General features: G+C 52.0%; 8 protein-coding genes and 3 non-coding genes across 11 annotated transcripts; 7 read left to right on the top strand and 4 right to left on the bottom strand.

Moving 5' to 3' along the window:
- The first annotated feature begins 79 nt into the window (after positions 1 to 79).
- On the top strand, positions 80 to 3136 carry BO95DRAFT_442415 (uncharacterized protein). The gene is made up of 2 exons (XM_025586416.1): positions 80 to 579; positions 774 to 3136. Exons 1-2 carry the CDS (start codon positions 393 to 395, stop codon positions 2924 to 2926), a joined length of 2340 nt encoding a protein of 779 aa, XP_025442558.1. The 5' UTR covers positions 80 to 392; the 3' UTR covers positions 2927 to 3136.
- Positions 3137 to 3859: 723 nt separating this feature from the next.
- mpkA (mitogen-activated serine/threonine-protein kinase SLT2) lies at positions 3860 to 5615 on the bottom strand. Its single transcript, XM_025580456.1, has 5 exons — positions 5295 to 5615; positions 5098 to 5230; positions 4967 to 5033; positions 4587 to 4901; positions 3860 to 4531 (listed from the first exon to the last, which is right to left on the bottom strand). Exons 1-5 carry the CDS (start codon positions 5405 to 5407, stop codon positions 3891 to 3893), a joined length of 1269 nt encoding a protein of 422 aa, XP_025442557.1. The 5' UTR covers positions 5408 to 5615; the 3' UTR covers positions 3860 to 3890.
- A 999-nt stretch (positions 5616 to 6614) lies between these two features.
- On the bottom strand, positions 6615 to 8203 carry BO95DRAFT_442410 (glycosyltransferase family 31 protein). The gene has a single exon (XM_025586415.1). It carries the CDS (start codon positions 8084 to 8086, stop codon positions 6650 to 6652), a length of 1437 nt encoding a protein of 478 aa, XP_025442556.1. The 5' UTR covers positions 8087 to 8203; the 3' UTR covers positions 6615 to 6649.
- Positions 8204 to 8408: 205 nt separating this feature from the next.
- On the bottom strand, positions 8409 to 11360 carry BO95DRAFT_442409 (threonine--tRNA ligase THS1). Its single transcript, XM_025586414.1, has 6 exons — positions 11220 to 11360; positions 10716 to 11154; positions 10398 to 10662; positions 9765 to 10340; positions 9033 to 9708; positions 8409 to 8973 (listed from the first exon to the last, which is right to left on the bottom strand). The coding sequence occupies exons 1-6, from the start codon at positions 11278 to 11280 to the stop codon at positions 8819 to 8821; spliced, it is 2172 nt and encodes a 723-aa protein (XP_025442555.1). The 5' UTR covers positions 11281 to 11360; the 3' UTR covers positions 8409 to 8818.
- Positions 11361 to 11520: 160 nt separating this feature from the next.
- Positions 11521 to 12687, top strand: BO95DRAFT_481896 (H/ACA ribonucleoprotein complex subunit GAR1/NAF1). The gene is made up of 5 exons (XM_025590227.1): positions 11521 to 11605; positions 11683 to 11730; positions 11786 to 11886; positions 11949 to 12094; positions 12151 to 12687. Exons 1-5 carry the CDS (start codon positions 11545 to 11547, stop codon positions 12521 to 12523), a joined length of 729 nt encoding a protein of 242 aa, XP_025442554.1. The 5' UTR covers positions 11521 to 11544; the 3' UTR covers positions 12524 to 12687.
- A 130-nt stretch (positions 12688 to 12817) lies between these two features.
- BO95DRAFT_t133 lies at positions 12818 to 12889 on the top strand. Its single transcript has one exon. It is a non-coding gene; the product is annotated as a tRNA-Ala (tRNA).
- Positions 12890 to 13219: 330 nt separating this feature from the next.
- Positions 13220 to 13291, top strand: BO95DRAFT_t134. The gene has a single exon. It is a non-coding gene; the product is annotated as a tRNA-Ala (tRNA).
- A 309-nt stretch (positions 13292 to 13600) lies between these two features.
- BO95DRAFT_t131 lies at positions 13601 to 13672 on the bottom strand. Its single transcript has one exon. It is a non-coding gene; the product is annotated as a tRNA-Ala (tRNA).
- A 192-nt stretch (positions 13673 to 13864) lies between these two features.
- On the top strand, positions 13865 to 15216 carry BO95DRAFT_122077 (CDP-diacylglycerol-serine O-phosphatidyltransferase). The gene is made up of 6 exons (XM_025580455.1): positions 13865 to 14090; positions 14151 to 14208; positions 14273 to 14310; positions 14376 to 14387; positions 14447 to 14628; positions 14698 to 15216. The coding sequence occupies exons 1-6, from the start codon at positions 14018 to 14020 to the stop codon at positions 15064 to 15066; spliced, it is 732 nt and encodes a 243-aa protein (XP_025442553.1). The 5' UTR covers positions 13865 to 14017; the 3' UTR covers positions 15067 to 15216.
- A 4138-nt stretch (positions 15217 to 19354) lies between these two features.
- Positions 19355 to 20637, top strand: BO95DRAFT_121979 (putative WSC domain protein). The gene is made up of 3 exons (XM_025580454.1): positions 19355 to 19908; positions 19969 to 20471; positions 20524 to 20637. Exons 1-3 carry the CDS (start codon positions 19584 to 19586, stop codon positions 20545 to 20547), a joined length of 852 nt encoding a protein of 283 aa, XP_025442552.1. The 5' UTR covers positions 19355 to 19583; the 3' UTR covers positions 20548 to 20637.
- A 2737-nt stretch (positions 20638 to 23374) lies between these two features.
- On the top strand, positions 23375 to 24774 carry BO95DRAFT_473261 (flavin reductase family protein; the record flags this gene model as incomplete). Its single annotated transcript, XM_025589714.1, has 2 exons — positions 23375 to 23398; positions 23755 to 24774. 2 exons carry the CDS (start codon positions 23375 to 23377, stop codon positions 24508 to 24510), a joined length of 780 nt encoding a protein of 259 aa, XP_025442551.1. The 3' UTR covers positions 24511 to 24774.
- Positions 24775 to 27730: the final 2956 nt, after the last annotated feature.

Raw genomic sequence — 27730 nt, 5'->3', positions numbered from 1 at the left:
TGTCTGCTCTCCCTCTCCCTCTTCCTCCTCTTCTGCTTCTTCAGCCACAACTCGACTGACTTTCTTCTGTGTAACCCAACTATCTTTCTTTTCTCCAGACTATGTCCTTTCATTGTTATCCACTCCGAGATCTCTCTGACCTCTCTTTATTCTGATCCTCCCCATCCCCGTCTCTCGTATGGCTGCCCGATGACGATCGACACATCTTCTTGGCGTTTTCTCCGGCTTCTCCGCGCCTCTTATTTGTTTCTCTCCCAGCCTCTTTCTTCTTCCTCTTGTTCTTTGCCTTCTGGTGGTCCAACTCGATAGCTGCTCGGCCTCTCCTGGCTTGGGTCTCTGAGCGCAATTGTTTGCGCAGTCCATTCCACTTCAGGACTTCGCCTCCACATCCCATGCCGAAGATTGACGCTGCGGGGGAGGGGGAGGCTGTTTCAGGGCTGCCTCGAGCCCCCGTCGAGGCCCGCTCGCTATCTTCAATCACTGCCATCGCCTCGAATCCTCCCGCTTATCCCCGCAATCCGGCGCAGAAGAAGTTGGACCCCCTAGTCCTGTACATCGTGCGTGTACCTGGCAGTAGAGGTGGGTAAACAATGTGAACCATACAGACCCTTACTGCATGATATCGGCAAATACCCCGCACTACACTACCACTATCGACCGCCTGCCGTCGAGGCTAGTCGTGCGACCCAGCCACCTACCTTTCAGTCTTGGATTCGCTTTTTTTACATGGATGAACAACTGCTGACTGTCCTGTCTGTTTTGCGCCAATATAGATGTCTTCCTCACTCCCTTGAAACCCCCAACGAAATCGAGCGTATCGGCGGAGGCAATCAATGCCTCCCTCTATTACCTGCACGTCGCAACCCCCGAAGATGAAGCTCTTCTCCAGGAATACGAACAAGAGCGCGAAGAGGAGGCCCGGAAGCGCAAGGAAGCTCTCGGAGATGATGCGGACACCCCTCTTGCAGGCCAACCACATCTGGCGCGATTGAACAACGTCCGGCGCAAGCCTGTACCGGGCGGCGCGAATGCGGCTGCCTCGCCCAAGGCAGAAGCCAATATCGCATTTCCGCTTCCAGCCCATCCGCGCCCAACTTCATGGCAACCGCAGGAGCCTCAGTCCCCGCCACCGGTGCTGGATACCTTACAGCGTCCGTATCTCCCTTATCGTCCTAGCTTCCAAGGCACCGTGCCCAGTGAAACCTCGCCCGTTACCCCTCCGCCACATCTGCCACTGGATGATCGCGACAGCGTTCTGCAGCTCGCTACGGGAGACCTTACAAATCTGGAAAATGCGCGTCCGCATAAGCAGCTACCTGCAGCCCCGCTGGAAGATCCTGCAGGTAGTGACGCTGTCTCGATGAAGAGACCCAACCGGTGGAGCGCGGCGCTGTCGGGGTACATCTCCCGCGGTCAGGAAAGCTGGAAGGAGAAATACGAGGCATTGTCGTCCAGTCGCAATAGCTTAGACACTAGGCGGCCTCGAATTCGGCCTGAAATCCGGCCGCACTCGGCTCATGGGAGCCCCGCGCGCTCTTATCGAGGATCGCCTGCGCGTAGCCCAGGCCAGTCTCCAAGCCGGAGACCGCAGGAGCGTCAACCCCGCGATGCCCCCGGATTTCATATCACTCTCATTCGCCGCGATCCCACCCATGGCAGTCAGTGGAATGTCGCGACGATTTCCACTCCCCGCTTGGACGGTAGCGCCTTTGATATCGAGATCTCTACCCCAGGTTACAATCGATTTCTGGCGCAGGATGAGCCTTTCTCCCTTGCTAGTCTGGGGTTGAATCTTCCCAATACCGACGGACGCCCACCGTCACTGGCATCATTCAAGCTTCCGGCTTCTATTCCGCCTGGCTTCCTAGACTCCACTCCAAGTCCCAAGCCGACTTCCACCCCGAACAACCCTTCCCAACCTCGACGCTTCCGCCGCAAGCTCTGCGTCTCACGGCCATATATCCAAGACGAGCCTCGAGGGGGCTCCTTGGACATGAACCGCGCGGCGCTCGACCATGGAGGCAGCGGTAGTCCGCCTAAGCCACTTCCGCCGGGCATGTCCAAACTTAAGAGCGGCTACTACACATTCACGTCGCCCTGGAACGGCATCTGTACCTTCTCCACCAGCGTCAACGGCCGCAGCTTGAAATGCAAACATATGATACCCACGCCGGGCGGCCCTCATCACTCTCACAGCAGAAGCAACGACAGCAGCCATCATCACCCTTTCCCCTCCGCTGCCTCGACTGCGGCGCCGCCCCCCGAGACCCCCGCCGTAACCGTGGCTGAGATCCGCTTCAACACGCCCTTCCAAGCCGGTCACCTCCACCAACCCCCCGGCCCATCCCACGTCTCCCCCTTCGCCCTCAGCCAAACCACTCCCTTCCGGGACCTCTCCAATCCCCAACAATTCACCACCCCTCCCGGCGAATCCAGCCACCCCACTAACACCGCCATCTCCTCCCCGCAAACACCAACCTCCGCCGCCTCGACAACGTCCAAACGCAACTCCCTCGCCCAATTCCTCAACCCAAACACCTACACCCGTCCCCGCGCCCGCTCTGGTGCCAGCACCTCGAGCCTTGGAGGTGGTGGTGGCGGTAGCCCGCACAGACATCAACACCATACCCGCCACCCATCCAACAGCAGCACCAGCAGCGGCGGCGGCGATTTCGACGATCCTCACCACCACCATCACCACCACCATCACGCCAAGCAAAAAGAAGAGAAAGCCTTCCTCCTGCGCCGCCGCGCCAGCGAAGACGAACGCCTCGACTTTTCCCTGGCCCGCGAGCGCGCCGGCGGCGGCATGCGCGGCAAATCCGCTAAGCTCGGCAAGCTGATCATCGAGGACGAAGGCATCAAGATGTTGGATCTGGTGGTCGCCGCTTGTATGGCGGTCTGGTGGCGCGGGTATTACTACTGAAGCTTGAGCTAATTCCGTTCAGTGGGACATATCTAATGAATTGGATGCTCTTTTTGAGGATCATTTCATATACTTTTGACTCTTATTTGGCCCTTGTCTATATAGCTCTGGCTTTCAGGGAAGGCGCGGGAGGTTTCTGGTTTGACTTTGTCTTATCTTCTTGCTACCTACTGTTTTGGAAGGAGAATTATCATATTCTCTAGTAGTGTGAGAAAAGGGGGGGGGGGGGGGGGTGCAGCATCTGAATGGTGAATTCTTGAGGGCTATGCTTGGGGTTTGAGATTCCTTTGGATTTTGCTTGTTTCTTCTACGTGGAGCTTTTCAGGTTTGGGATGAAGAAAGGATGCAAAATCCTGGGTTTTTTTCGATGACGTTACGTGGGGATTGATGTGTATAGTATAGTGGAATATCAATGGTATTTATGACTGATGAAGACGGATTCGATAGTGGCTCGTCTTACAACTAATGTATCTGTCAAAGAACACTTCCTTTCTCGGACGAAGCAGGAATAAGAAGTGGTTGATTACTGGGAATAAGACCTCGGAGATCGAGTCACCTAGATGAAGCACTCTCATCTATGATAAAACCGTACAGAGGAAAAAAGTCCTCTGAGAGGGAACATACACGAAGAAAGTTGAATTTTGGTTTATTTGCATCTCGGAAGAATAGATTTGACAGTGAACCGCGAAGGTTTTACATTGTTGGAGGGTAATAGACATAGCATATTCGGGCAGATGACAGTCCCGGAAACGCCCGCGAGTTCCAGAACGACAACGGGCAAGTCGACGAATTTGGTTGATAAAGGGGGTTTGAATCGACAAATATTACGTGGGGAGCAATCGTGCCCCGTACTAGATCTCTTCTTTTTCATCTTCCATCTTTCATTGGTCATCCCTTGGTAGTGCAGTCATTGATGGTTCATGGATGATACCGGCAGCTCAGCGCAGGCAGCAACCGCACACACTCATTGCACATCCATGCCACGCTGCAGAGACGATTCCAGATCGTTCTGGTGGCCACCGCCCGCGGCGAGCGCTTCCTGGGGCTTGGGTTCCTCCTGCTTCCATCCGCCCTGCTGGTTTTCGGGAATGGGCACGTTCGTCTGCTGGGCAGCCTGCTGTTGTTGGGCCGCGGCGGCCTGCGCCTGCGACTGCTGCCGGACGGTGGAGCGGAAACGCACGACCTCGTCGTAGATCATGTGGCGCATCTCACCCACATCGTCGACAACTTCGAAGTGGAAGTCGAAAGTGGTGGGGCACGTGGGCTCGTCCGAAGCGTCGTGCCAGATGTGCAGGTACGGGTGCTCCAGCGCCTCTTCGACCGAGATGCGCGACGTGGGGTCGAAAGCAAGCATGCGGTCCAATAGGTCGAGGGCATCGGGGTTGGCGTTTGGGAACAAGCGCTGGAAGGGGATCTTCGGCATGAAGGGAAGGTTGCGCACATATTCCTGGGCCCGGGGGGAGCCAATGCGGCTAAGGGTTTCCTCGTTGGGTGTTCCCAGGTAGTGCAGGATCTGGTTGAGCTGGTCGACATAGTCGCGACCCTTGAAGAATGGACGGCCTCCGAGCAGCTCAGCAAGGATACAACCGACAGACCAGACATCGACTGCGTCCTGATATCAGCATCTCGCACGACATGGAAAGAACAGGACATCACTTACTAGCTTTGGTGTAGCTCTGGAAGCTCAGCATGATCTCCGGGGCGCGGTACCAGCGCGTGGCGACGTATTCCGTCATGTATCCTGCATTCTCCTCCGGATCGATCGAGAAGCCGCGGGCCAATCCAAAATCACAGATCTTCAGCTCGCAGTCGGCATTGACCAGCAAGTTACCGGGTTTCAGGTCACGGTGCAGCACGTTCGCCGAGTGGATGTACTTGAGACCGCAGAGAATCTGGTAGATGAAGGATTGGAAGTGGGCATCGGTGAGGGGCTGTCCGGAGCGGATAATAGCGGCCAAGTCGCACTCCATCAACTCTATAGGAGTGATCCATTGTGTGAGCAACCCCTTCAAATGAAATAATCGGGGTGGGGGAGCTTACCTTCGTATAGGTAGGTCTCGTTGAAGTTGTCCGGGCGGGGAATATCCATATCGTACAAGCAAGTGATCTGCAACAAGCTCGAGTCAGCGATTTCCCAGGGGTCAAGATAGCTAGATAGCGTGAGAGCGTACATTACGGTGGCCTCGGAAGTGCTGAAGCAGCTTGATTTCTCTCAGAGCGCGCTTGGCCAAGATCTTCTTGCTGAAGACATTGGTGACCTTCTTGATGGCAACACCTTCACCCGTCTGCACGTTGGTAGCAGCACTGTCCGTTCTTAGTCTTCATTGCCCTTCCCGTTTGAAACCAGTTGAATAGCATCACAACATACCAGACGATACCGTATGCGCCCTGACCTAGCTCCTTGGTGACATTGTAGCGCTCATCGACAATGAAGTCCTGGTTGAAGACCTTGAAGATCTTGCGGCCCTGCAGGTCGGACATGTTGAACTAGCGGCAGAGCAAGATGAGAGCAAATAATGAGGACAAAAAGCCAACGGAAGGAGGAGAGGATAGCAAGAGAAAGGGGAGAGAAGGGAGAAAGAGAAAGACGGGAGGAGGAGACGAAGAGCGAGTGAGAGTTGAGGATGGCGCGAGAGAGCGAGAGAGCGAGAGACAAGGAGGCTCAAAGGGGAAAGAGGGGGAGGGCGAGTTGTTCCGACCCGGTGGGGTACAAAGCAAATAGTTTGGAGGAAAAGGCAATGAGGGGATGAGGGGGAACTAAGTTGCTGGTCACAAGTTCCTTTTTACTCTTTTCTTTCTATCTGTCGCTCTAACCTTGTCCTGTCTTTCTTATAAAGCCCCCTTCCAGAGAAATCTACATCCCATCCCGGACACCCTCAATTATACGAGAGGCTCGCCTTACGCACACGAGAGAGCAACAGTGATACAGTAATAATAAATGCAGACAAGAACCAAGGATTGGGTGACTGACTGACCGTCAACCCGTCCGGAACGCCCCGCCAAGGAAGGGTACACTAAGACAACTAAGGCTGGCAATTGGCAAAACACAAAAAAAAAGCCCAGGCCGACCGAGAAGGCCACGATATGCTCCTTTGACTCGCTAGCCTCGATCGCTGGATGGACCCAGTCTCGAGTCCTGAAACCCACCGGAGACCCAACCGCTTGCAGCAGACAGATAACCGCCTGTCTGCTTTGCTGCAAATGATGGAAGAGAGGGGCCGATGGAGACCAGCTGAAATGTGACAGCTCCACTGATTGGGTCGACGAAGCGCGCACCGTGCTGCATGAGTAGTGAGAAGCAAGCAGCAGCAGCAATAATACTCGTGATAATAAATGCATGCAGCCTGACTGCATCTGTGATATGGCCCCAGCTTCATACGGAAAAGAATTCTGCCTATCACGGCGGCCTAATTTCTTTATGAGGTCGAAAATGCATTACTACTGAACAGCCACTTCCCACAGACACAAGGATTTTTCCTACCTAGTATGGCAGAAGATAAGCATTTCTGGGCCTAGCCGAAGGCAAGCTCCTAGCAACAATCGGAGGATGGCATGACTGCATTGGCGAGTCGCTGCATGCACCAGCGATTCACCCGCTCTATGTAAGATCTAGTGTGTGCAGCCCAGAACCACCACCTGATTTCCAATCAGCTTGAGAGCTCATAATTGGTATTCATTTGGTCTATTTGCGCTAAACTAAAATTGTAATCTAAGAAGTAAAAATCATTGATTGTCTGCTGAAGCAACAACCCAAACTACTTCCAACACTTCTAGCCTCTCCGGCTCTACCTGTCGCGTGTAAATCTGTCGCACCCGCTCGCGCTCTGCCACTGCAGTCTGCAGGCGGTACGAGATCTTGTTCTCATCCTTCCGCCGGAGCGGTCCCAGGCTAAACGTAAACGGATCCGGCCCCGTATATTTGCTGTCATCCCATGTCTGCTCCATGGGCAGCGGATCATCCGAGATTGTAGCATACTGGATCACCGAAAAGCCGTTCACGAGGTACCAGTCTCTCGGTAGAAGCCACCTATGGAGTAACGCTTCGTCGCCAGCGATGCTGGCTACCTTACTCAGAGCCACCATGTCCGCTTGGAACCAGGACTTCCAGTGGTGCACCGAGAGCGGTTGTTCCCGACCCGCCTCGTAGAACCCGGACGCATCGCCGCGGAGATCCACCTGAAAGAGGCCCTTCTCCCAGGTAAGCTTCGTGTTCGTATGCGCGTAGATGCACTGCGAGAGCATCCGATCGCCGCCACTCTTGAAGACGTAGCACTCGTCGAAGAAAGGCTGCAGCTGCTGAACCAGAGGCAGCGAGAGGAAAATCCCCGCACCGCCGTATGCCATCAAACCCCCACTATACAACTGATGCAGGTCCTCCGTCATGCTCCCGACGTAATGCGGCTGCGTCGGGTCATATGTGGCCAGTCGGTCGACCAGCCTCTCCATCGAGGGGAAGAAGGTGTCATCATCGATCAGGACCGTCCATTGGGTGTTATCGTCCCGCAGTTCGTACAGGTACCGAACCAGATAGAACCACCGATCCAAGCGTTCTTCCACTGCCTTCTCCCGGATCACCAAACGGATCCCCAATGCCTCCGCCCGTGCCAGTGCCCCCTTCTTGGCGGCGCCGGCACTGTCCACCACGGCCAGAATCCGCGCGTTTGTTCCACCGGCCCAATGCGCAAAGGCATCCAAAGAATCAAGCAGGCGCTCCATCGAGGTCGCAACGCCGAAGACCAGGTGCGATGCATCGGGACGAGGACGCGGCCGGGGGCCCTGAATAGTCACGGCGGGCGCGCATCGCTCGGCGGAGAGGTCCTGCCGCTGCGCATCACCCTCCAGGGACACCGTCCGGAATTTGGGAAACTTGGCATCGAGGGTATCTGTGTACCCGGTGAAATTGTCGGACTGGTCCACGGCGATCTCTAATCGTGCGTACTCGATTGAGGAAAACGTGGGAGAATATTGCCGCAGGAGGTCGAGATCCACGTAGCACGGGTTCGTGTAATCATTGGGAGACGACGACGGCTGGTTCAATTCATTGTGAGACAGGGGTTCAGTAGTGGCGGTCCGGCGGGACGAGGAGAGGAGAAAGATCAGGCATGCGGCGAGAAACGCGGCCGCGATAAGCAGGGAGGGGTGACGGTTGATTCGAGACATCATCAGGGATCAGACATGACGATGATCACCTCACTTTCTGTGTTCTGGGGTGTGGAGAAAGACACTTTAGCACGGCAGAATTGTGTTTGAATGGGATTGTTGCAGAAAATTCGGAACAATTGCCCCGGGGGGGGAGGAAGGAAGGGAGAGAGGAAGTGCCCTCTAAAGCTTACGTTGACATAGGTGGAGAGAGGGGCTCGGGTGGATCTTTAACACTCATAGAGGAATATGATGGATCAAGCAGTGCGCCAATGTTCAGGAGAAAGCAAAGACAATTATCGATATGAAGTACGGAGTACTCCGTAAACCGTACGAATATACCAGCTCAGTCAGGAGTCCTGGCATTGCTAAACTACCAGCATTCCGTCGCGTAAATTTAGCCTCCCTCATACAAGCATTTGCTAAGTAGTTTAGCCGGGAAGGACCCGACAAGATAAACGCCAACAATCGAGCCATTGATAACTTCAGAGCTTCTCACAAACCGCACTTTTCCCAGGCTGCGTACGCTTCAAGCAAAACATCATCGTCAAAACTCCAGCTCAATAGCAAGTCCAACATCCCCTCTTTAAGTCTAGAAGCACAACCTCTTTCATCTTAGTCTGTCTTTCTTTCCTGCCTTGCATTGGCTCTTTATGCGAGCTAGGATCTAAAACTATGGTATATCGACACGTAAATCTTGAGTATTCTTAAGCAACTCACTCTACCAGCGAGCAGAATGGCAGAATTCTCCCTTTACAGGGAGTTGACCAGTCTGCGCTCCTTCCGCAGACTGCGGAGCTTCTCACGGGCCTCTTCCAGAGGAACCATGATGCCCTTGTTCTGGGTGGCGGGGTCATCACGGTTACGGATGTTGACCGAGCGGTTCTCCTTCTCTTGGGCACCAACAACTAGAATAACGGAATTAGCATAAGTGAAGGAGAGAAGCATAACAAGACAGAGAACATACCGAAAATGAAGTTGTACTGCTGCAATTGTCCAGTACGGATCTTCTTCTGCATGGTGTTACCGCTGATATCAATGTCAACGTTCAGCTTGTCAGCGCGCAAGATTTGCTGCAACTCCTCGACGTAGTCGTTGACAGCGGGCATGACCGGGACGATTAGGATTTGACGGGGACTGATCCAGAAAGGCCACTTGCCACCGAAGTGCTCAATCAAGATACCAAGGAAACGCTCAAAGCTGCCGATGATGGCACGGTGGATAACAACGGGACGAGCGCGACCAGGACCAGGCTCCGTGGACTTGGCCTCGCCCTCCTTAGGCTCCTCCTGGGTCATCTGGGCCGTCTGCGTCTTCTCGTTGGTCATATATTCAAGCTTGAAGTTGATAGGAGCCTGGTAGTCAAGCTGGATGGTGGCACACTGGAACTCTCGCTTGAGGGCATCGGCAATGGTGATGTCGATCTTGGGGCCGTAGAAGGCTCCATCGCCCTCGTCAATGTACCAGTCACTGCCCTTGAACTTGGTCATGGCAGCCTTCAGCTGCTCTTCGGCATAGTTCCAGGTGGCAAGCTCACCCAGGTACTTCTCCGGGCGGGTAGAGAGCTTGAGCTTGAAGGTGAAGCCAAAGAGGCCGTAGATGGACTGCAGGAAGTCGAACAGACCCTCGATCTCGGACATGATCTACGCTGGATTAGTTCCATTGTGAAATGACGGGAAAGCTCGTGCCAAATCCTTACCTGGTCCTGAGTACAGAAAATGTGGGTATCATCCTGCTGGAACTTGCGGACACGGGTAAGTCCGCTGAGAGCGCCGGAGGCCTCGTTACGGTGCAGGACACCGAAATCCGCGATTCTCAGAGGAAGCTCACGATAACTACGGTCACGGTGACCAAAGAGCACGAAGTGACCAGGGCAGTTCATGGGCTTCAGCGCCCACTCTCTCTTCTCGACGTCCAACTTGAACATGTCGTCCTTGTAGTGCGCCCAGTGGCCGGAAGTCTTCCAGATACCAACATCATACATGTTGGGGGTCTGGACCTCCTGGTAGCCACGCTTGCGATACTCTGAGCGCAGAAGGGACTGGAGAGCGTTGAAAATCTTAGTACCGTTGGGCAAAAGGAAAGCGCATCCAGGAGAGACTTCGTCGAAGAAGAAAAGCTCCTGCTCCTTTCCGATCTTGAGGTGATTGCGCTTCTCTGCCTCCTCGAGGAACTTAAGGTGTTCGGACATCAGCTTCTTGTCGGGAAAGGCAACACCACGGATGCGCTGCAGTGAGTCGTTGGTCTGGTCGCCAAGGAAGTACGCCGAAGAGTTCTTTGAGATATTAGCAATAGGCCACTATGAGATAGAAATACTATGACCGCGACATACCTGCATGATCTTGAAAGTCTTGATCTTGCCAGTGCTCTGGATGTGGGGACCCCTGCACAAATCGACAAGAGTACCGCACCGGTAGACGGTGCTCTTTTCGCCGGTCACCAACTTGTCAATGTAGTGAAGCTTGTACTTGCTGTATGCGAACATCTTCTTGAGGTTCTCCTTGGTGACCTCCAACCGGTCGAAGCTCTGCTTCTCCTTGAAGATACGAGAGGCTTTGTTGTCCAAGGCCGACCAATCAGTCTCCCTGACGACACGACTGTTTCGCAGTTAGCGTGGAAACTCCTGAAGGCAAGGACTAGATGAACGTACCCATCGGGCATGGCCATATCATAGAAGAAACCCTGGGGGGTGGGGGGACCGTGAGAAAGAAGACATCCGAACTCGCACTCACATGCCTCTCCCAGGGTGTGCGCGCTGGAGTGCCAGAAAACCTCTTTTCCCTCGGGGTGCTCAAATGGCACATAAGAGACGGTACAATCACCCTCAAGCGGGCGACCAAGATCCCAGAGTTCCTTGTCCACCTTCGCGATAACGATGCTAGCGCTCAATTCCTTGGGGACGTTCTTCAGAAGCTGAGCGGGGGTGGTCTCGAAGGCCTTCGCGGTGACATTGGCGGTGTTGCCGTCACCAAGTTCGATAGTGACATTGATGTCGTTGTGGGGCTTGTTCTTGAGCTCTTCCAGATATTGCTGCCACAGTTCCTCGAAGAGGTTGTTACGTTCGATGATAAAATCGGGAAGACCGTTGCCTGGCTCGTTTACTGATTAGGAGGGCTTCCGATAACATGTGGCGGGACAAAAATGGTAAACTCACCAGCAGGTTTGGCGTCGGCAGCAGGCCTGACAGGCAGATCGTTGGAGCCCTCGGAAGCCATGACTGTAGCCCGCAACGTCAGAAGGTCAATCTGAGAAGAGGTGTACCGACTATTGAAGAGGGGTAAACCAGCAGCGGGATGGCTCTTCCGCATCGAAATCGGACGATCATGACTCAAAAACCGAGACGGGGGAGGGGGGCGGTGAGTCACGTGAGTTAAAACTGCCCTTGCGGCTAGCGACACTTGCCGCTTCGAGGCTTCCCACCATTTGAAAACTTCTCCGGACTCCGGATTCAGGTCGATCAGAACACCCAGCAATACAACATGTCTTTCCGGGGCCGTGGTACGGGCGCCAATCGTGGCGGTAGCTTTGGTGGTCGTGGTGGTGAGTTTTCAGCCAGAAGAGCATGGGAGAATTGATTGTCGCGTTGAGGATAGGCTGACGAAATTTTCTTTGGGTAGGTCGCGGAGGCTTTCAGCAGCCTGTCGGACCCCCGGCGCAGGTTTTGGGTAAATATGCCGCCACAAAGCAACCAAACACTAGTCACTGATGGATTTGCTACAGAGATGGGAACTGTCATGCATTCTTGCGAAGGCGAGATGGTTTGCGAATCGATCAACCCCAAGATTCCCTACTTCAACGCCCCCATCTACCTCGAGAACAAAGTACGATCCACTCCGATTATCGCTCCCGAAACGACACCATTGCTAACGAGACTTGCCCTTAGACCCCTATCGGTAAGGTCGATGAGGTTCTTGGCCCCATCAACCAGGTCTACTTCACCGTGAAGCCTCAGGAAGGCATTGTCGCGACTTCGTTCAAGGCTGGTGACAAGGTCTACATCGGCGGCGACAAGCTTCTTCCTTTGGAGAAGTATGTTACGATATCCATTTGGTACCATGCGAACGATGCTAACCTCGTGGCTTTAGGTTCCTTCCCAAGCCCAAGCCCCCACCGGGTATGATTCCGAACATATATGTGCATGAACAGATCATTGATACTAATACCCTTCACAGGAGCTGCCAAGCCCAAGAGAGCCGGCGGTGCTGGTCGTGGTGGTGCTGGTGGACGCGGTGGCCGTGGTGGCTTCGCTCCCAGAGGCCGTGGTGGTCCTCGTGGTGGTGGTCGCGGTGGCTTCTCCAGAGGTGGCGGTGGTGGTGGTTTCGGTGGTGGTCGCGGTGGTGGCCGTGGTGGTTTCTCCAGAGGCGGCGGTGGCGGTGGTTTCGGCGGTGGTCGTGGTGGTTTCTCTCGGGGAGGTGGCAGCGGTGGGTTCCGACGATAGACAGTGTCTGTCTGACCTAAAGTACTGTCTTATTACGGCGTTATGGGAAAACGGGAGCTTCTTGCAGGAATTTATTTGTCTCGATATTCTTGTGCATTCTCGGAAAATTGCTGCTTCTCGAAGTGCAGAGGCTGTGAGCACAATGCAGCCATTAGACCCATGTATTGCAATGATTATACCTGTTAATTCTACCTTTGTTTCCCTTGAATTGCCGCGAGCCCAGTATAAGAGAGAGATGCGATGTCTTCGCAGAATATGGCGAGATCGAAAGTTAGTCCATGGGAATCTTAGAATGGAGTCAGCATGACTAATCTGGGGTTATAGCTCAGTGGTAGAGCGCTCGCTTTGCATGCGAGAGGTCTGGGGTTCGATCCCCCATGACTCCATTTTTTGCACAACCTGCAGCTGGTCATAACCATGTCCGGTCGGTGTTTTTGTGGCATGGATTTCAGATGAATACTAATCATCTTTGGTTCGCCGGGTGCCAGGTAAAGATTGGGGACGGTATCGAGTCAAGATGTATAAGATTTATCAGGCTGTGCGGATAACTACATTGTTTCATACTATGCCTTCCAGACTTGTTTTTGCATGAGGAATGTGCTTGGCAAGGAAGGACACACATATGCGGCGAGGTCTGAGCATAGGGCAAAATCTGGAGTCACGATGATGATTCTGTTTTGCTCATTACAAATGAATCAAAGGACTATGACTAAGCTGGGGTTATAGCTCAGTGGTAGAGCGCTCGCTTTGCATGCGAGAGGTCTGGGGTTCGATCCCCCATGACTCCAATGCTTTTTTGCTTCTGATCTATGTGCTTTATTCAATTGATCTTTGTTTTTGCTTCTCTAGTCTTGGATAATTATTTGGTCAAGCCCAGCGTAGGTTGTGGTAGGTATTTCGCCGATATCCAGGTTTCAACCAACTACAGATTGGTGCACGTATGACAAGGTCAGATTGCCAAAAAAAAAAAAATATGAATGTCGCAATTCTGGTTCGTGGTAGCAATTCGACAATCAAACTTGAATGATATTTTATTGGTAGTAGCCCTTTAAGATCCAAGAAGGGCGGGCAGCTAGGTACAAATCTGGCAAAAACAATGGAGTCATGGGGGATCGAACCCCAGACCTCTCGCATGCAAAGCGAGCGCTCTACCACTGAGCTATAACCCCAGCTGTATTGCTGTAAGTCTATTAGCTATCAACCACATTCACCTTTTGCAGCATCTGTCCAAGGATCGTTTGTGGCGCAAATTCTGCAACGTATTCCGATAGTTGGTAACAGAGGCTGTGTGTGGCGCAGGCCAATACCGCCTTGCAATGACGTCTAGCCACGCCTAAGCGGTCAAAGAATTAATCTGTGCGCCTGTCAACACTCCTTCATCGATAACTGGTTTCCCATTGCATCATTCCCCTTCCATTCCCCACGGACAACCTCCGCATATAACCAAGCTTCTCCCGTTCGATATCTCGCCCTCGCCTCAGTCTTTTTATCAATCGAATATTTGCAATTTGAGCATGTCTCGGAGGACATCCACCATGCCGTCGAATACGTCTCAGAATAGCGGTGTCCCACCTGCGGGTGATGGAGGTATGCTTAAATCCTGGTGCCAGTCTGTCTGCGACAAAGGATGCTCATGTTGTGTTAAAGGACAAGAAAAGCAAAAGATGCTCCTTTCAGCAGAAACGGGTCATTTTAGCATGGTCAGGTTAGCATCCCCGACCTTGAAGCTGGTTTCTTCGACCTTGTACTCATCTGCCATCCTTTACAAGAGCTTTACATCTCGCCGATCTTGTGACTGAACTGAATGGTAAGGAATCTGGTGTCATTGGAAAGTGATCCTTGAGAATTCTGCTAAAATGTATTCAATTATAGGATTCTGCGGAGGCAAGCTACACCCCAGCCCGAGCGAGAACCTGCGACCTCATACTGACTGTTTTAAACAGTGATGTCTGTCTTTTCGTCAATGCGCTACTGTCTCGGGGATCCCACCGATTATTCCTCTCTCTGGGCTGCTCTTACGTTTATGCCTTTTGGACTCTTCTTTGATTTCATGGATGGCAAGATCGCTAGATGGAGGAAGAAGTCTTCTCTGATGGGACAAGAGCTCGACTCCTTGGCGGATCTGGTACGTTTGTGGTCTTTTCTGATATGGGAGGGGGCTTGCTGCTGATCTTTTACTCTTGTGCTCTCCCAGATCTCCTTCGGAATGGCACCCGCCGCTGCAGCGTTCGCCATCGGCATCCGCACCCCTGTCGACCACTTCTTCCTGACGTTCTTCGTTCTCTGCGGACTGACCAGATTGGCGCGTTTCAACGTGACCGTTGCTGTTCTTCCCAAGGACAAGACCGGCAAGTCCAAGTATTTCGAGGGCACGCCCATCCCAACCACCCTATCCATCGCAGCATTTATGGCCTACTGTGTCTCTCAGGACTGGGTCCAGGACAATCTACCATTGGGCCTCGCGGGCGAAGGAACCGCGTTCGAGTTCCACCCCCTTGTGCTTCTTTTTGTGCTACATGGCTGTCTAATGGTCAGCAAGACGCTGCACATCCCCAAGCCTTAGAGGAGATTCGACTTATGAAAATGAAAGGCTCAACAGACGCGCGTCCAATCTGTCTGAGCCGAGGTTTCCATTTCTTGATAGAGATGTCTTAAATGAGCATATATACTGAGGGAAAACCTACGTCAAAAGTGGACATCGAAGTATTTTTGGAGATACCGTTGTTGTTGAGACAAGTCACATTCTACTGTCGCATTTCGCATTTGTCTGGTGTTGTTGATAGTAAAATCAGATTCGAGGCCTAGTGCAGCCATAACCTTCTTTTCTTTCTTGGGCTCAGACTGCCTCTGCCTGATACTGAAATTACAGTAGAATGGGGCCAAGGTATACCAAGTTCTCTATCGCCCCTGCTAATGCGGGATCCGCGAATGAACATACTACCAAGGCCAGCAACTGTTCCATCTCCTCTGCTGGACACACCTTTGATTGCAGTTTCTGAAAAAAATAATCCACCGCTGGCTCCCCGCGGACAATGATCCAGCAATATCCTATCATGTTTCCCCCTGTAGATACTTCAAGAATATGCGGCCCGCTCGTCGCTTATATATCTCCGCCCGACCATGTACCGGCAACATAAAATAGCCCGCCGGTACAAATTCACACTACCACCAAAGCATCATTCATATTTTTTCTCTCTCTTCACCAAGTAAGACATATTGACACGATAACCCAATAGATCCAACCGCCGCAAGGACACATGAGATCACCAGGCAGATAATTACACCTAAATTTTACCCTCAGTGCTGCCGATAGCTAGAATGCTGGCAGGTTCTGTGATTGCCTGTCTAAGTTAGCGGTAACTGCCTCGCATCATCGCTAAGGTAGATGGGAAGCCTTCTCTGGTCCCACAGTCTAGAATGGTCCACGGCCTGTTTCACTCTGGCCGTCGTCGATGTTGCTTTTTTTTTTCTTCGCACGAGGGACTATCATTATGTGGGGGGATGTTCTATGGTTTCGATTATCCCTTGCGACCATAGCACGACTCACGCGACTTTATTCTTATGATCAATGCCGGTGATTCTTGAGGTCGAGACGAGGCCTGAAGTAGGTCTTATCTTTGTTCCAAACTGCGCACAAATACACAATGGATCTCTCCTACCTAGTCCGCTTCTACACTCCAATTTAGCTGACCCATGTTACTGAGACATGAACGCTCCGCCCCCGTCATTCGAGAATCGCAAGTTCTATTCAGCCGTTGCAGACCGTCACAAGCCCGCCCGACCGTCGTCTGTCCGGGTCATGTGCCAAGTCGCCTGCTGATGTCAATCCAAACGAGCAAGGTTGATTTCTCAGCAAGTGATGAACAATCATCAGTCAATCAAGCGACTTAGATACTACATTGAGGACATATCGTTCGTCGTTCCCGCCCGGAGTTGCCCTGCAAAGTCAATCTTCTTGCCTGGGCGGGGGGGCTTTGTTTGCTAAAGATAAACAATGCTAACCGTGATCCACTACCTCGGGCCACGGGTGTTCATGCCGGCATAGAAACTCCCCAGGTTCGTGCTGGTGTAGACGTGCGAGGAAAGTCGAGTTAGATTAGGAAGCTGGTCTGGCTTCAGTTTCTCATCGCAGGGCTACTCAAACTGACAGGTTCAATGCAGTGAGCAGATCACAGAAGCCCTCGAAGGTGTTTGCTTCACGGCGTATATCGCATGTTACATGCCAACTCCGCAATCCGGACACGCGTCATACCATTGAGAAACTGTCTGGTCCAAATTCAGCCCACGACGTGCGTGGCTTGAACCGCCCGCAAAGAGAGAGTTCTTTCGTGCAATTTACACTGTCAATACGCACACCGGACAAGCCGGATACAGGGGGTTCATTTCAACGCGCCGGGGTCAGATTTGTTGCTCGACCAATATTCCTATGAAAGATGGCATAGCATGTAACTTACGGGCTATTGCGGTAGTGGAGAACAATCTTGATCTCACTGAACGCAGAGGGCCCAGACCTCACATCTCTTGTCTCCAATCTTACTTCTAATCTTTTGGCACTTTGCAAGAACAATGCTTTCAATTTGGAAAGGCGTGTTGCGGGTTTTGGTTGACACTTGACAGCCTGACGATGGCAAAATTTCGGAGCGGCGAACATCTAGGGTTGGGGGTTTTGGGGCTAGAAGAGAATTCTCCACTTCGTCCACTCTCTCCCCTCCTTTCCTGCACTTAGCCGGAAGGACTCAAGGGCCTTTAGGAGTCAGGGACTATTTTACCTCAGCCCGTCATTCCATTGGTGGCTCACAGGCATCTAGGATCAAAGAGGCCAAGTGAGAGAACTGTTTACGGATTCTAGTCTACCTTAGTTCGTGAGTCCCTGAGCAGTTTTTTTTTCTTCGGCCAGTGGTGTTGTTCTCCCCTTGCCGGTGGTGGCCTCGCCCTTCGTTCTCGCATCCGACTCACTGGCACGATCTGAACATCATTCCTCGGGAGCACGGAGTGGAATGTCGGGCGTGGCTGAGAAGAATGGAACTGTCAGGCAGGCAGACTTCGACTTACACAGTATTTGACAGGGAATGTGGTGGGAATAGCATTCGAGAGAAAGGTGATTGATTGCTTGCTTGCTGCTTTGGATTGCCCCGGGAGTTCGAGGCGAGCGGGAGAAAGTGTCTCGCAAAAACGGCCACCACGTACTCGGCATAATTTGGCCACAAGCAAGGAAGACAGCGGGAAATCATCGATTCTTCGTCACGAACGACTGTCAAGTGGACGGATTCGAGCAGCAGCAGCAGCAGCAGCAGCAGCAGCAGTAGAGGTAGCAGGCCACTCAAAGTATGACGGATCGACGTATAACTGTGCCCGAATTTTTTTCTCCTCACGACGTACTATAAATATCCTCGAGGGTAGTGGTCGAGGTTGGACGATAATCGGAGTAAGACATGGGCGGAGTCATTACAATACACCGGGTCTGAGAGAGGTGTGTGTTTGTTCTTTGTAGATGCCTCTGTAGTTGAATGGTGTAGAGTAGTGTAGATTATCGGATACTGTGCATCATGGACAAACTGACTACAGTTCACACATTCAGTCAGTCGTGCGAAACTTTAGAAGAGTGAGATGGAAGAACATCATCATCAATGGTTAAGTCAGTTAAGTTATTTGGTGTACCATGGGAGGGATGTTCATCCCGTTTCAGAGCAGCTCATGACCAAACTGCAAGCCTGGAGTGGATTCGCACATGCCAGTCTCCGCCCGTGTTAGACCCAAAGGAGGAAAAAGTGGGAGTTGCCCCTGGACCCTCCCTTCGATCATTCGTCACACCCGCGGGATCATTTCCAATGTGCTCCGTACCTGGTACCTGCCTGGTACTGTATCTGGTAAGCTATCCGGTATTGACTCAGTAGTGAAATAGATTACCACCCTGCCGTGGTGCCCTTTTCTATGTACTGTATGTATTGTAGGAGCACGGCTGCACGGCTGCACGGCTGCACATCCTTTGATCCAGGGTTGGTCTCCCTCCCGTTCCCAGAGCCTTACCGTACCTGGTACCAAGTACCAAGTACCAAGTACCAACTCATTGTATCTGTAACTCGCATGTTTTGTTGTTTGTTTCCCTCCCCCCTAGAGGATCCTCTTACTAGCCTGTCAGTGCGTCGCTTAAGGGCCTTTTCCACCCTCGACCGACCCTCTTTCCCTAGTCTAACCACACCCCCATTTCCATCTTGCCGCCCAGCAAGCAAGCAGCAATTCTATTCCTATCCACCTAATCTCACTAATTATTAGACTAGTCCGGTCAATCACACTCGTTTCCTTCCTCGAGAGGAGTCCTTGAACTGCCTCGTCACTTTCCTTCATCCCCTTCTGCTGCTATTGACCCTAGACACTCGTTTGCTCTTTTGGGCCTCCACTACTATCATTACCATTTCATCCCATTCACTTGTCTCTCTCTTCTACTTTTCACACTTCTCTCTATTTTCTCCACCGGCTGCCTGTCACGCGTTGCTTCCCTAGAGCAACTCAGACCTCGACGCCTTCGTATAGCCGTTATTCCGCCAATTTCCGTTTCCCCAAAATCTCCGCCCCCCCCCCGAATTGCCCACCCCTCAATACTATCAAGGACCAATCCGTTCATTTATTGATTTGGGGCACTTTCGACCCTGACTGATTCCCCTGCCTAAGCTACCCGTTCAGTCGCCCACTAAACTCTGTCCGACAGAAAGGGGTGCTTGAAACAACCCGCTCCTCAAGGCCCTTTTCTTCCCCGCCAAGGCGAACATCACACACTCTTTCCATCGCTTGCATCACTCTAGCCCTTCTTTCTGCGCCCATCGGGGTTCAACTCTCGACAGTTCGAAAGCATCTCACATTGTACTCTTCCGCCGCAGATCGCAGTGACAAGTACCCAAGATCTTGCGCAAGACGGGAAGCCGAGACTCCCCCGACCTTCGAAACATCCACCCCAGCGCTCCGCAAAAGGGTTACGCAGGTCGTCCCTTTCCCTTCGTTTGCATCAACAAGCACCTTGACTGTTGTGTCTGGAGCAGGTGTCCAGTCACCTCTATCGGCCGCGCCATCGTTATTCCATTCATCATGTCTTCCTTCACGAAACTCTTGACCATGCGGTCGGCTCTTGTGGCCTCGGTCCTCTTTTTGGCTGCCCATGTTCCCACGACCGCTGCCTATGACGAAGTTTACAACGGATGCTACTCGAGCTCAACGCCCTTGGAAGATCAAGGATCGTACACATACCAAAGTAACGGATACTGCCAGAAGTTATGCTTGAAGGACAACTACGCCGTCTTTGCGCTCCACAACAAACAAGACTGTCTCTGCGGAAATGAACTACCGGCGTCTTCGGACAAAGTATCGGATGACGAATGCAATCTGTCGTGTGCTGGCTGGCCCTCGGTCATGTGTATGTTGCCTTCACCTAGGTGAAGTTTCTATGTGTATCCAATGCTGACCGATTGTCTAGGTGGCGGTGCAAACACATACTCGGTCTATCTAACAGGCATTGAGGATGACGTGGATAACTACTCTTCCTCGAGCAGTACTTCCAGCAAAAGCACCGAAGGGACGTCGACTTCGACAACACAGACACCCACAGTTCATGCCGTCACGAGCGGCGGGCAGACAGTCTATGTTACCGAAGCTCCTGCCACCCACGCCGCCGATGCAAGCGCTACCCCAACCGAGAAGTCAAAAAGCTCAAGTGCCAACACTGCTGCGATTGCGGCAGGTGTGGTCATCGGAGTGGTCGGCCTCTGTGCGCTCATCGGTGCTGGGTTCTTTCTCTGGCGTTTCAAGAACCGTAAGTCGGTGGAAGCGCAATATCGTCGCAGTGTTGGCGTGGACGGTTACGGACAGCCCATGGCACAGGGCAGTGACTCCCGATTCGATGGTGATTTCATGGCTCAAAAACGGCAAAGCAACGGCAGTATCGACGACGATCAAGACTTCTCCCGTCGCATTCTGCAGGTAGGTTTTACCCTTCCCATCATATTTGATTTGAGGCTCAATTAGTTCTCAGGTAACCAACCCCGACCGTCGCTGAGAGTCTCCAATCATCCTGGCAAGTCGTCGCGTACTTGCGCCATCCGAGTCACGTTCTTTCTTTCCTCCTGCAACCCGACAGTCCTCTCGCCTTTGATATTGCCTCTTCTATGAAAGACCCTATTCTTCTCGATATTCCCCTTTCTTGCCGGGCTATTTAGCGACCTTGCGATCTCAATATCAGAGTATGTTATCGGACAGAATCCCACATCTTCATCAAGCCTCGACCACGATGATCCCATTAGCTACGTCGTCGGTGGTGACACAGCATCGATCCGAGTGCGCTTCAGCACTCAGAGCGTTGTCTCATGGTCGAGACAAAGGCCTCTACTCCCGAATCACCGCTGTGATGTATTCTTGGAAGGGAATGGGCTCAGTCACCCAAGTTCAACGCTCCCTTGGGTTGACACATCCGACATGCCCATCAAGGTTACTTGTTGTGTTCTTGCTTTTAACCAGGGCGTTTGGCATGGATTGTATCTTACGTTAGTCATCTCTCTTTCTGGGCGGATCTTGAGTTCCCGCTTTCTCTTTTCATCTCTTGAGACATCGAGCTTCTGTTTTTGTGATGCTTGAAAACTGCTGCGATGCTTTTGCAATGCGTTATCGTTGATATAATTAACGGTAGCTCCTGTTTCGTTAAGAAACGGACAGGACAGGACAGGACAGGCTAGGTCTCTGTAACTAATGTGAGGATGAATGGATATCATGCACTCGTTGATAAGTATAGGGACGTAGTCTTTGGTCAGTTTGACGGATGGGTTATGTACAGCACCGTGAGCGCCAGTCAGATCTCTCAGTCCCACTCACCACTCTAGCCGATACTGCTGACAACCCGACTCCATCTGCGTTCAAGCAAGACTCGCCCAAGGCGTCCACTGACCGCGGACCATTACTCGACCCAGCGTCAATAGGTCAACAGTACCTACCCCAAATCCACCACCTCCCACCATCATGTGCATGCATAACCGGAGCTCATCGACGAACACACCTTGAATCCACCCGTACACAAAAGCAGCCTTACTACTGCGGAGCTTAGAACAAGAACAAGCGCCAGAAACTAGACGACTATATGTACAATCAGGATTCACCAACCGTATCCCATACATCTCGCACCCACTCCCCCCTCCAAGCAGAAATCAGCGGCATGCATATTTTTGTTTTTTGTTGTAGATCCGAAATGGGGTTGCCGTAGTCTAACTCCTCCCCGATCTCACCCTTTGTCTCTCTCGCGGATCATCATTGCATCGCGGGGTGGTACACTACAGGACTTTCCACGGCCGAAGATAGTTTCTTCGTGGGAGGTGTCGCTGCCACGCGCGCTTGCCTCGAGATCTGGATATATATCTTCCTACAGGAGGATATCTCCCCACCTGTCCTGCCTACCCCCTCGACATCTTGGAGCTTGAGAGGGGAATCTGAGTACCAGTACCTAGTATACATTGAATACGGGGTTCCTGTTCCTGTTCTTCCAAGTCCGCCTTCGCCGTGCCGTGCCGTGCCGGGCTTTGCCGTGCCGGGCTTTACCTTGCGGGTATGTGTGTACTGTACATATAACCATTCGACAAAGTCCTGATCAAATCTAAGCAAGGTATGTATATCGTGATAGTGGAAAAGAGCCCCCGGGTTGGTAAGCTGGTTGCAAAGGATCGTACTGTCTACCTCAAAATAAAGTCTCGAATAGTCTTCTGGGGCTGTGGACCAGCCCATAACCACTGCAGTAAAAGCATAGGCTCGAACTAAACACACCTCTTATTAGGGTCGTTCCCAGCACCCGCATGTACTGTACTACATACACAGAAAAGTCGAAGGTATAGACTCCATATATTTTTTCGGTGAGGTTTCTGGTACCAATATGCTGGAAGGCGGGGGCAAACTGTCTAAGGTAGGTCCTGGTTGTACATGATACACAGTATGGATGTGAACTCCATTGCCAGATGGCGGAAAGACCTGTCATAGTAGTTTCTTGCCCCGCGAGGTTCGCAGCCCTGACTCTCTTCCCTGATACACTGGTAGCTTTGCCAATCGTGTGGATCTAGAGGGGGTACCCACTGAGAAACCTTGGAAGATACTACTACACATACGCAAACGCAAAGAAAGATAGAGAGAAAGAGAGTGAAGACTATACTCGACACTTCGGACCTCCCTCCTTGCCGGTGATACAGGCCCTTCTGAGGGTTTACATTCCAATATTATAGTATTTTGTAAGGGAAACATGCTTGGAGTCAAGTTGGAGTACAGCATTTCACTACGAAGCTAGTTCAGTTGGCTCAATTGTGCTTGTGATGGACGTCTTAGGGCTATATGTATATATATACAATGGGTTCATGTGCGGGTCACTTCAGGGTCTCTTCATTTTTGACTTCGACCGAAAGAGAACAAGGAGGACATATACCACATACAGGAAGAGAATGAAGTACTGAGCTGGACTGGTATCTGCGTTGCATATGTTGAGGTAGATGGGATAGGGGACAATGTTGGAGAATCGCGCGGAAGGATGAATAACATACAACCGAATGAATCTTTCTTCAGCTAGAGATGTACAGTACTCAGGCGATCTGATACACAAAGAGTGACCTGGACTTTGGGATATACACAGTCCTAAGGAATGTCACGCTGAAGATCGTCATTGAGCAATTGGTCATTGTTTACAGTTCAACATCTTTCTGTATACATGGAAGATTATGCTGAAGGGAAGGGGATACAGTGTTCCCTTCGAGCACTTCAAAACCACACTTTGTCGTGCTTGTCTATACATTTAGCAGCTGTCTGCACAAGACAGAAATATTCTCTTTGTATGCACACTCGTAGAATTATGGCGAAAAGAAATGGAGGTCACGGGACCCCGGCGAGTATGCGGGGAAGACGTCACTCCAGAAATGCCGTTCTTTGTTCTTTCGCAGTGACGCGTCCACAACTCCCATTTCCTGCACGCGATTCAAGTCAGGTCACCCCTCCTTGTCATGCACATATGCTCTCCTAGGCAGCAATTCTCGACTGAAGTCTAGGTCTACAAGCTTACAAAAGTTACATCTACACCCTTTCCAACACCTTGGCCTAAATGCCTCCCAAGCGAGTATCAGACGACAAACGAAGTGCAGGGAAAAGGGAGCCAACCAGACCACTAGGTCTGAGCCCACGCCGTTCCAGCAAGAGGCCTCGATGGCATCAGAAGCAGAAGAGCCGGGAGATTCAGGATCAGGCACAGGAGCAGGAGCAGGCAAAGGATCATTTCAATGATCGGTGCCGATTCCTCTCCTATCCCACGCATAAAGTCAATCGCCTCCTCGAGCCTGGGCCTGTGGTACTCGTTACCACCGGGTCTCTAGCCGATCGGACGCACAATATCATGACAATGGGCTTTCACATGATGATCCAACACGAGGAACCAACACTGGTCGGCGCATGTATTGGACCGTGGGACAAAAGCTTTGACAACCTGAAAAGAACCGGCCAATGCGTGCTTGCAGTACCGGCTGCGGAGCTGCTGGAGCAAGTGGTTGATATTGGCAATTGCAGTGGCGAAACGGTGGATAAGTGGGATGCATTCGAAATGATCCCTGTGGAGCCACCGGAATCGCCGTTACCGCCAGAGACCGATCCAGAACTAGAAGATGGAGAAGAAAAGGGGCAGAGTTACATGGAGCTGGAAAGGACTGCCCGTGCGCCACTGGTTGGTGGGAAGGATATCATGGCCAACATCCAATGTGTGGTTCATGATCGAGCGTTGGTGGCAACGTACAACTTGTGGATACTGCGGGTTGTCCGCGCATGGGTGAACAGAGACCTCGACTTGAACTATGGGCAGAGCAATCAGCAACTAGAGGAGCCCAGCGGTGCTGTTGGTGGCGGGAAGAGGCAGATGAGGATGGTGCACCATCGTGGGGACGGGAGGTTTGTGGTGGATGGTGAGGAGCTCGACTTGAGGGATAGGATGATCAAATGGGAGGAGTTTCAGGATTAAGTCTGTCAGAAACACTAGGTTTCATCCGCCCATTGTTTGATCATGGTACCTGTCTCAGATATCCTTCTGCAGCCAGGGTGAAGGCGCGTTCCCGGACCCAACAGTGGGAGCCACCTGTGGCTGGTCAGCAGATCGCAGGAATCATGCAGGTGAGAGGCACTATCACAATTCAAGCACCTCATACGCTTAAGCAGGATGCGCGAAACGTCTAGAACAATACCTCTCTTGGTATAGTCGTGCCTGAAATTGCGCTCGTAGCAGGTCCGCACAGTTGAGCGGCGAATGCCGCACCAACACGTTGGTTTGCGGAAGTCCGCGTTGGTGGCTATCGTCTTATTGTCGCTTGCCTTATATGCATTTCTGATTGGAAACATTTCTGATATCACTATGCCTGAGTTAGAAGATGTCTCATATTAGACAGTGGCATGGTTGGCCTTACTGGCGCTAGGAGCAACTTCGCTGACAATCTCGTGTAAATATTCGATCTAAACCGTGTGGCATGTTACCTCGCGAATATCTCTGAGCTGTGTAGATGAGAACGAGAAAGCCTGGTGGTGGCAGAGCTCCGCAGCCGTCATGGCTGAGGTATCCACATCTCAGAGTTTAGAAGCATTGTAGGATCGCCCCCAGAATCCGAGAAGTGCCCTGTACACGCGCGGGCAGGATGAAACTCTCTTCATACTCCCGGCAGCATGCGGACGGCAAGGTACGAGAGGGAGGGTCGGCGAATCAGCTCGCCAGCCTCCAGCTTATTCTATAATTGGTAGTAGTTCGACTTTAGGGCTTTTGACCGGGACAATCATGCTAGGACCAATGTAACCGTCAGAGGGGCGGAATTGTCCCTGGTAGCAAGCAATAATTGCAATCATGGCGGTGCAGAAGTATGGCAGAAGCGGGATGGTTCCTCATCCGACGGGGCCACTGCCTGCTAGCAGCGTGGCTTGGAGACAGCTTAATGGAGAACCAGACGACATGCTTAGTGCAAACCGATCGTTGAACACGCCGTTGATGTCAGAGCACCAGCCGGTTAAGAACAAACGACCAAGGTGGGACCGGACCGATACCGATTGTTGTCAGAAACAGAGACCGCAGCAAGAGTCAAGGCCATGTGGCCGTGCTGAAGCGCATGGCACCCCTGCCATGGGGGCGAAAATAGTAGGCCTCGTGGGCCTAAGGCATTTGATATGTATAGTACATAGTAGATGCGAGCGGTGCAGTAGCTCATAAGCTACCAGCTGCAGGAGGACGTACTTGGTGCCGAGCAGTGCCCCGTGTAATATGCAGATTTGCTTGTAGAATGTTCGAAGCAGTATGGAATCTCATTCCCTGACCAATGACACGAACAAGAACCAAGCTCGTCCAGCCGATCGTCTTATCCCGGCAACCGGGCAATGTTATCACAAAATATCCCCCTCGTGTTGGAAGAGGGTTGCTGACAGGGGCAGGAACATTTTCCGAATTGGGGCTCATAGTAAGCCTCGAGAGATCGTTCCTACAGAATTAGTGGTGGACAAAGCACAACGTGATTTGGCGAGATATACTATACTGAGGACACAGAAAGCCATGAAAAGACGATGTACGGCCGGCCCCTAAGGAAACCGAGCCCTATACGAGAAGATGATTTACTCACGAAGTATACCAGCTTAATGGTGTTAAGCTTGTCACTGGAGTAGATACAACCGCCAGCGGGGAAGACCGCCCGTCAAAATGGGGTAGGTCTACCGTGCAGAGCGGCCTGAAAGTGGAAGAAGATGTGTCTGAGCGAGCGCCTGGACATTCGAGGTGTCGATCACAGACGGGCTCGGGTGTGACCGACTATTACCGTGCCTGGTTCGTAGTCGACCTTTCTTACCATCGCAATGCCAAAGCATGATTTGTCTGCTCGTATAACGTTGACATGGCTACCTAGCTATTCTTATCCAACAATCAGTCGAGTGGACCCTCACTACTCTGTAGTATGGGTTTCGTTCAGACGTAAGAGGCTCGTCAAAGTTGCGGACCCGCGGGACGGTCAATCATGCAGGCCAAACTGGACGAACTCAACTGGATGGCTTGGCAGTGGGGTAGTCTAAATTGCTAGGACTTGAGGAGGTTGGTACCAACTGTCGCTTATTAGACTACCATGCAGTCGAGGGGGCCTGACAGTGAGGTCTGAACTTGACTAGCACGTAAGTTAGCTGAAGGTAGGGGGAGTTTAGGACTGCCTCCCCGTCCCGAAATTGCTATTCGGCAGTAGCGCTTAGCTACCCTCAGCATACGCTTGGTGTTCCATCGACCTAGTCACTAGTGTGAGTGACTTAGAGTGTTAGCTGCAGCCCTGGTCCTTAGTGGGTGTGTCGAACTCACTTCGCAATAGCATGCCTAGCGGGTCAATTCCGTCCTCATGTCCAGACAGTGCGGCATTGGCGGTGGGGATCCACATTCCCAAAGGGCAGCAGCAAGACTCGGCATGCTCACGCCTTAGAACCCCCCCACTGTAGATAGACGAAGAAGAAATGTGAATGAAGACAAGAAATCAACGGGGATAGAGATCGACGATGCTCACTCTCGATCGGACCGTCTCTTAGGGGGGGGCTCTGGGATTCTGAGCCTCTTTTTCCGCCGCCATCCAAGTTGGAAAACCTCGAGAACTGTATTGCGGCGTAATGAAGAAAGCCACCTTTGCTAATTAGCCGACAAGGTAGCCCGAGTAATCCGTGTTTCTCTTGCATGAAGCTAAGTGAAGAGATGTACGGTAAGAGTGAAGAGTAAAAAGAATACATGGGGTCTGACGCTCTATGACGACAGAGAGACAGACTGTACGGAGTAGACAGAGAAGCAAACAAACAAACAAACAGGAACCTAAGGGGCTGGGGGGGTTAGGATTACCTAAGAAGACAAGAGACAGCCTGAGGCAAGGCAGACTCGCTTGATCTGTCTGGTCTGTCCGATAAGCCTTTTTGCGATCTCCCGGAACCAGAGTCGATGACCCCCAAGGGTGTGTTTCAGGATTGCAGATTGCCCTCGAAGGGTGACATGAGGTCAGAACTGAAGAGAGAAAAGGCCCAGGTCGTTCGTCCGTTCGCTTGTCATGCCACCTGAAGGTCAGGCACCTGCAGGATCAGCCCCCGAGATTGCTGCTGATCACCACGTTTTTGTTCTCACCCTACGTCAATAACCATATTTCCAAAGAAGAGTTCCTTTTGACACTGAATCCCCGTTTAGATCCTTCGAGGCAGGT

The sequence above is a fragment of the Aspergillus brunneoviolaceus genome (assembly GCF_003184695.1).
Source record: "Aspergillus brunneoviolaceus CBS 621.78 unplaced genomic scaffold BO95scaffold_31, whole genome shotgun sequence".
Classification (NCBI taxonomy): Eukaryota; Fungi; Ascomycota; class Eurotiomycetes; order Eurotiales; family Aspergillaceae; genus Aspergillus; species Aspergillus brunneoviolaceus.
Note: the sequence above shows the minus strand (reverse complement) of the source record. Positions and strands in the feature narration are given on the sequence as shown.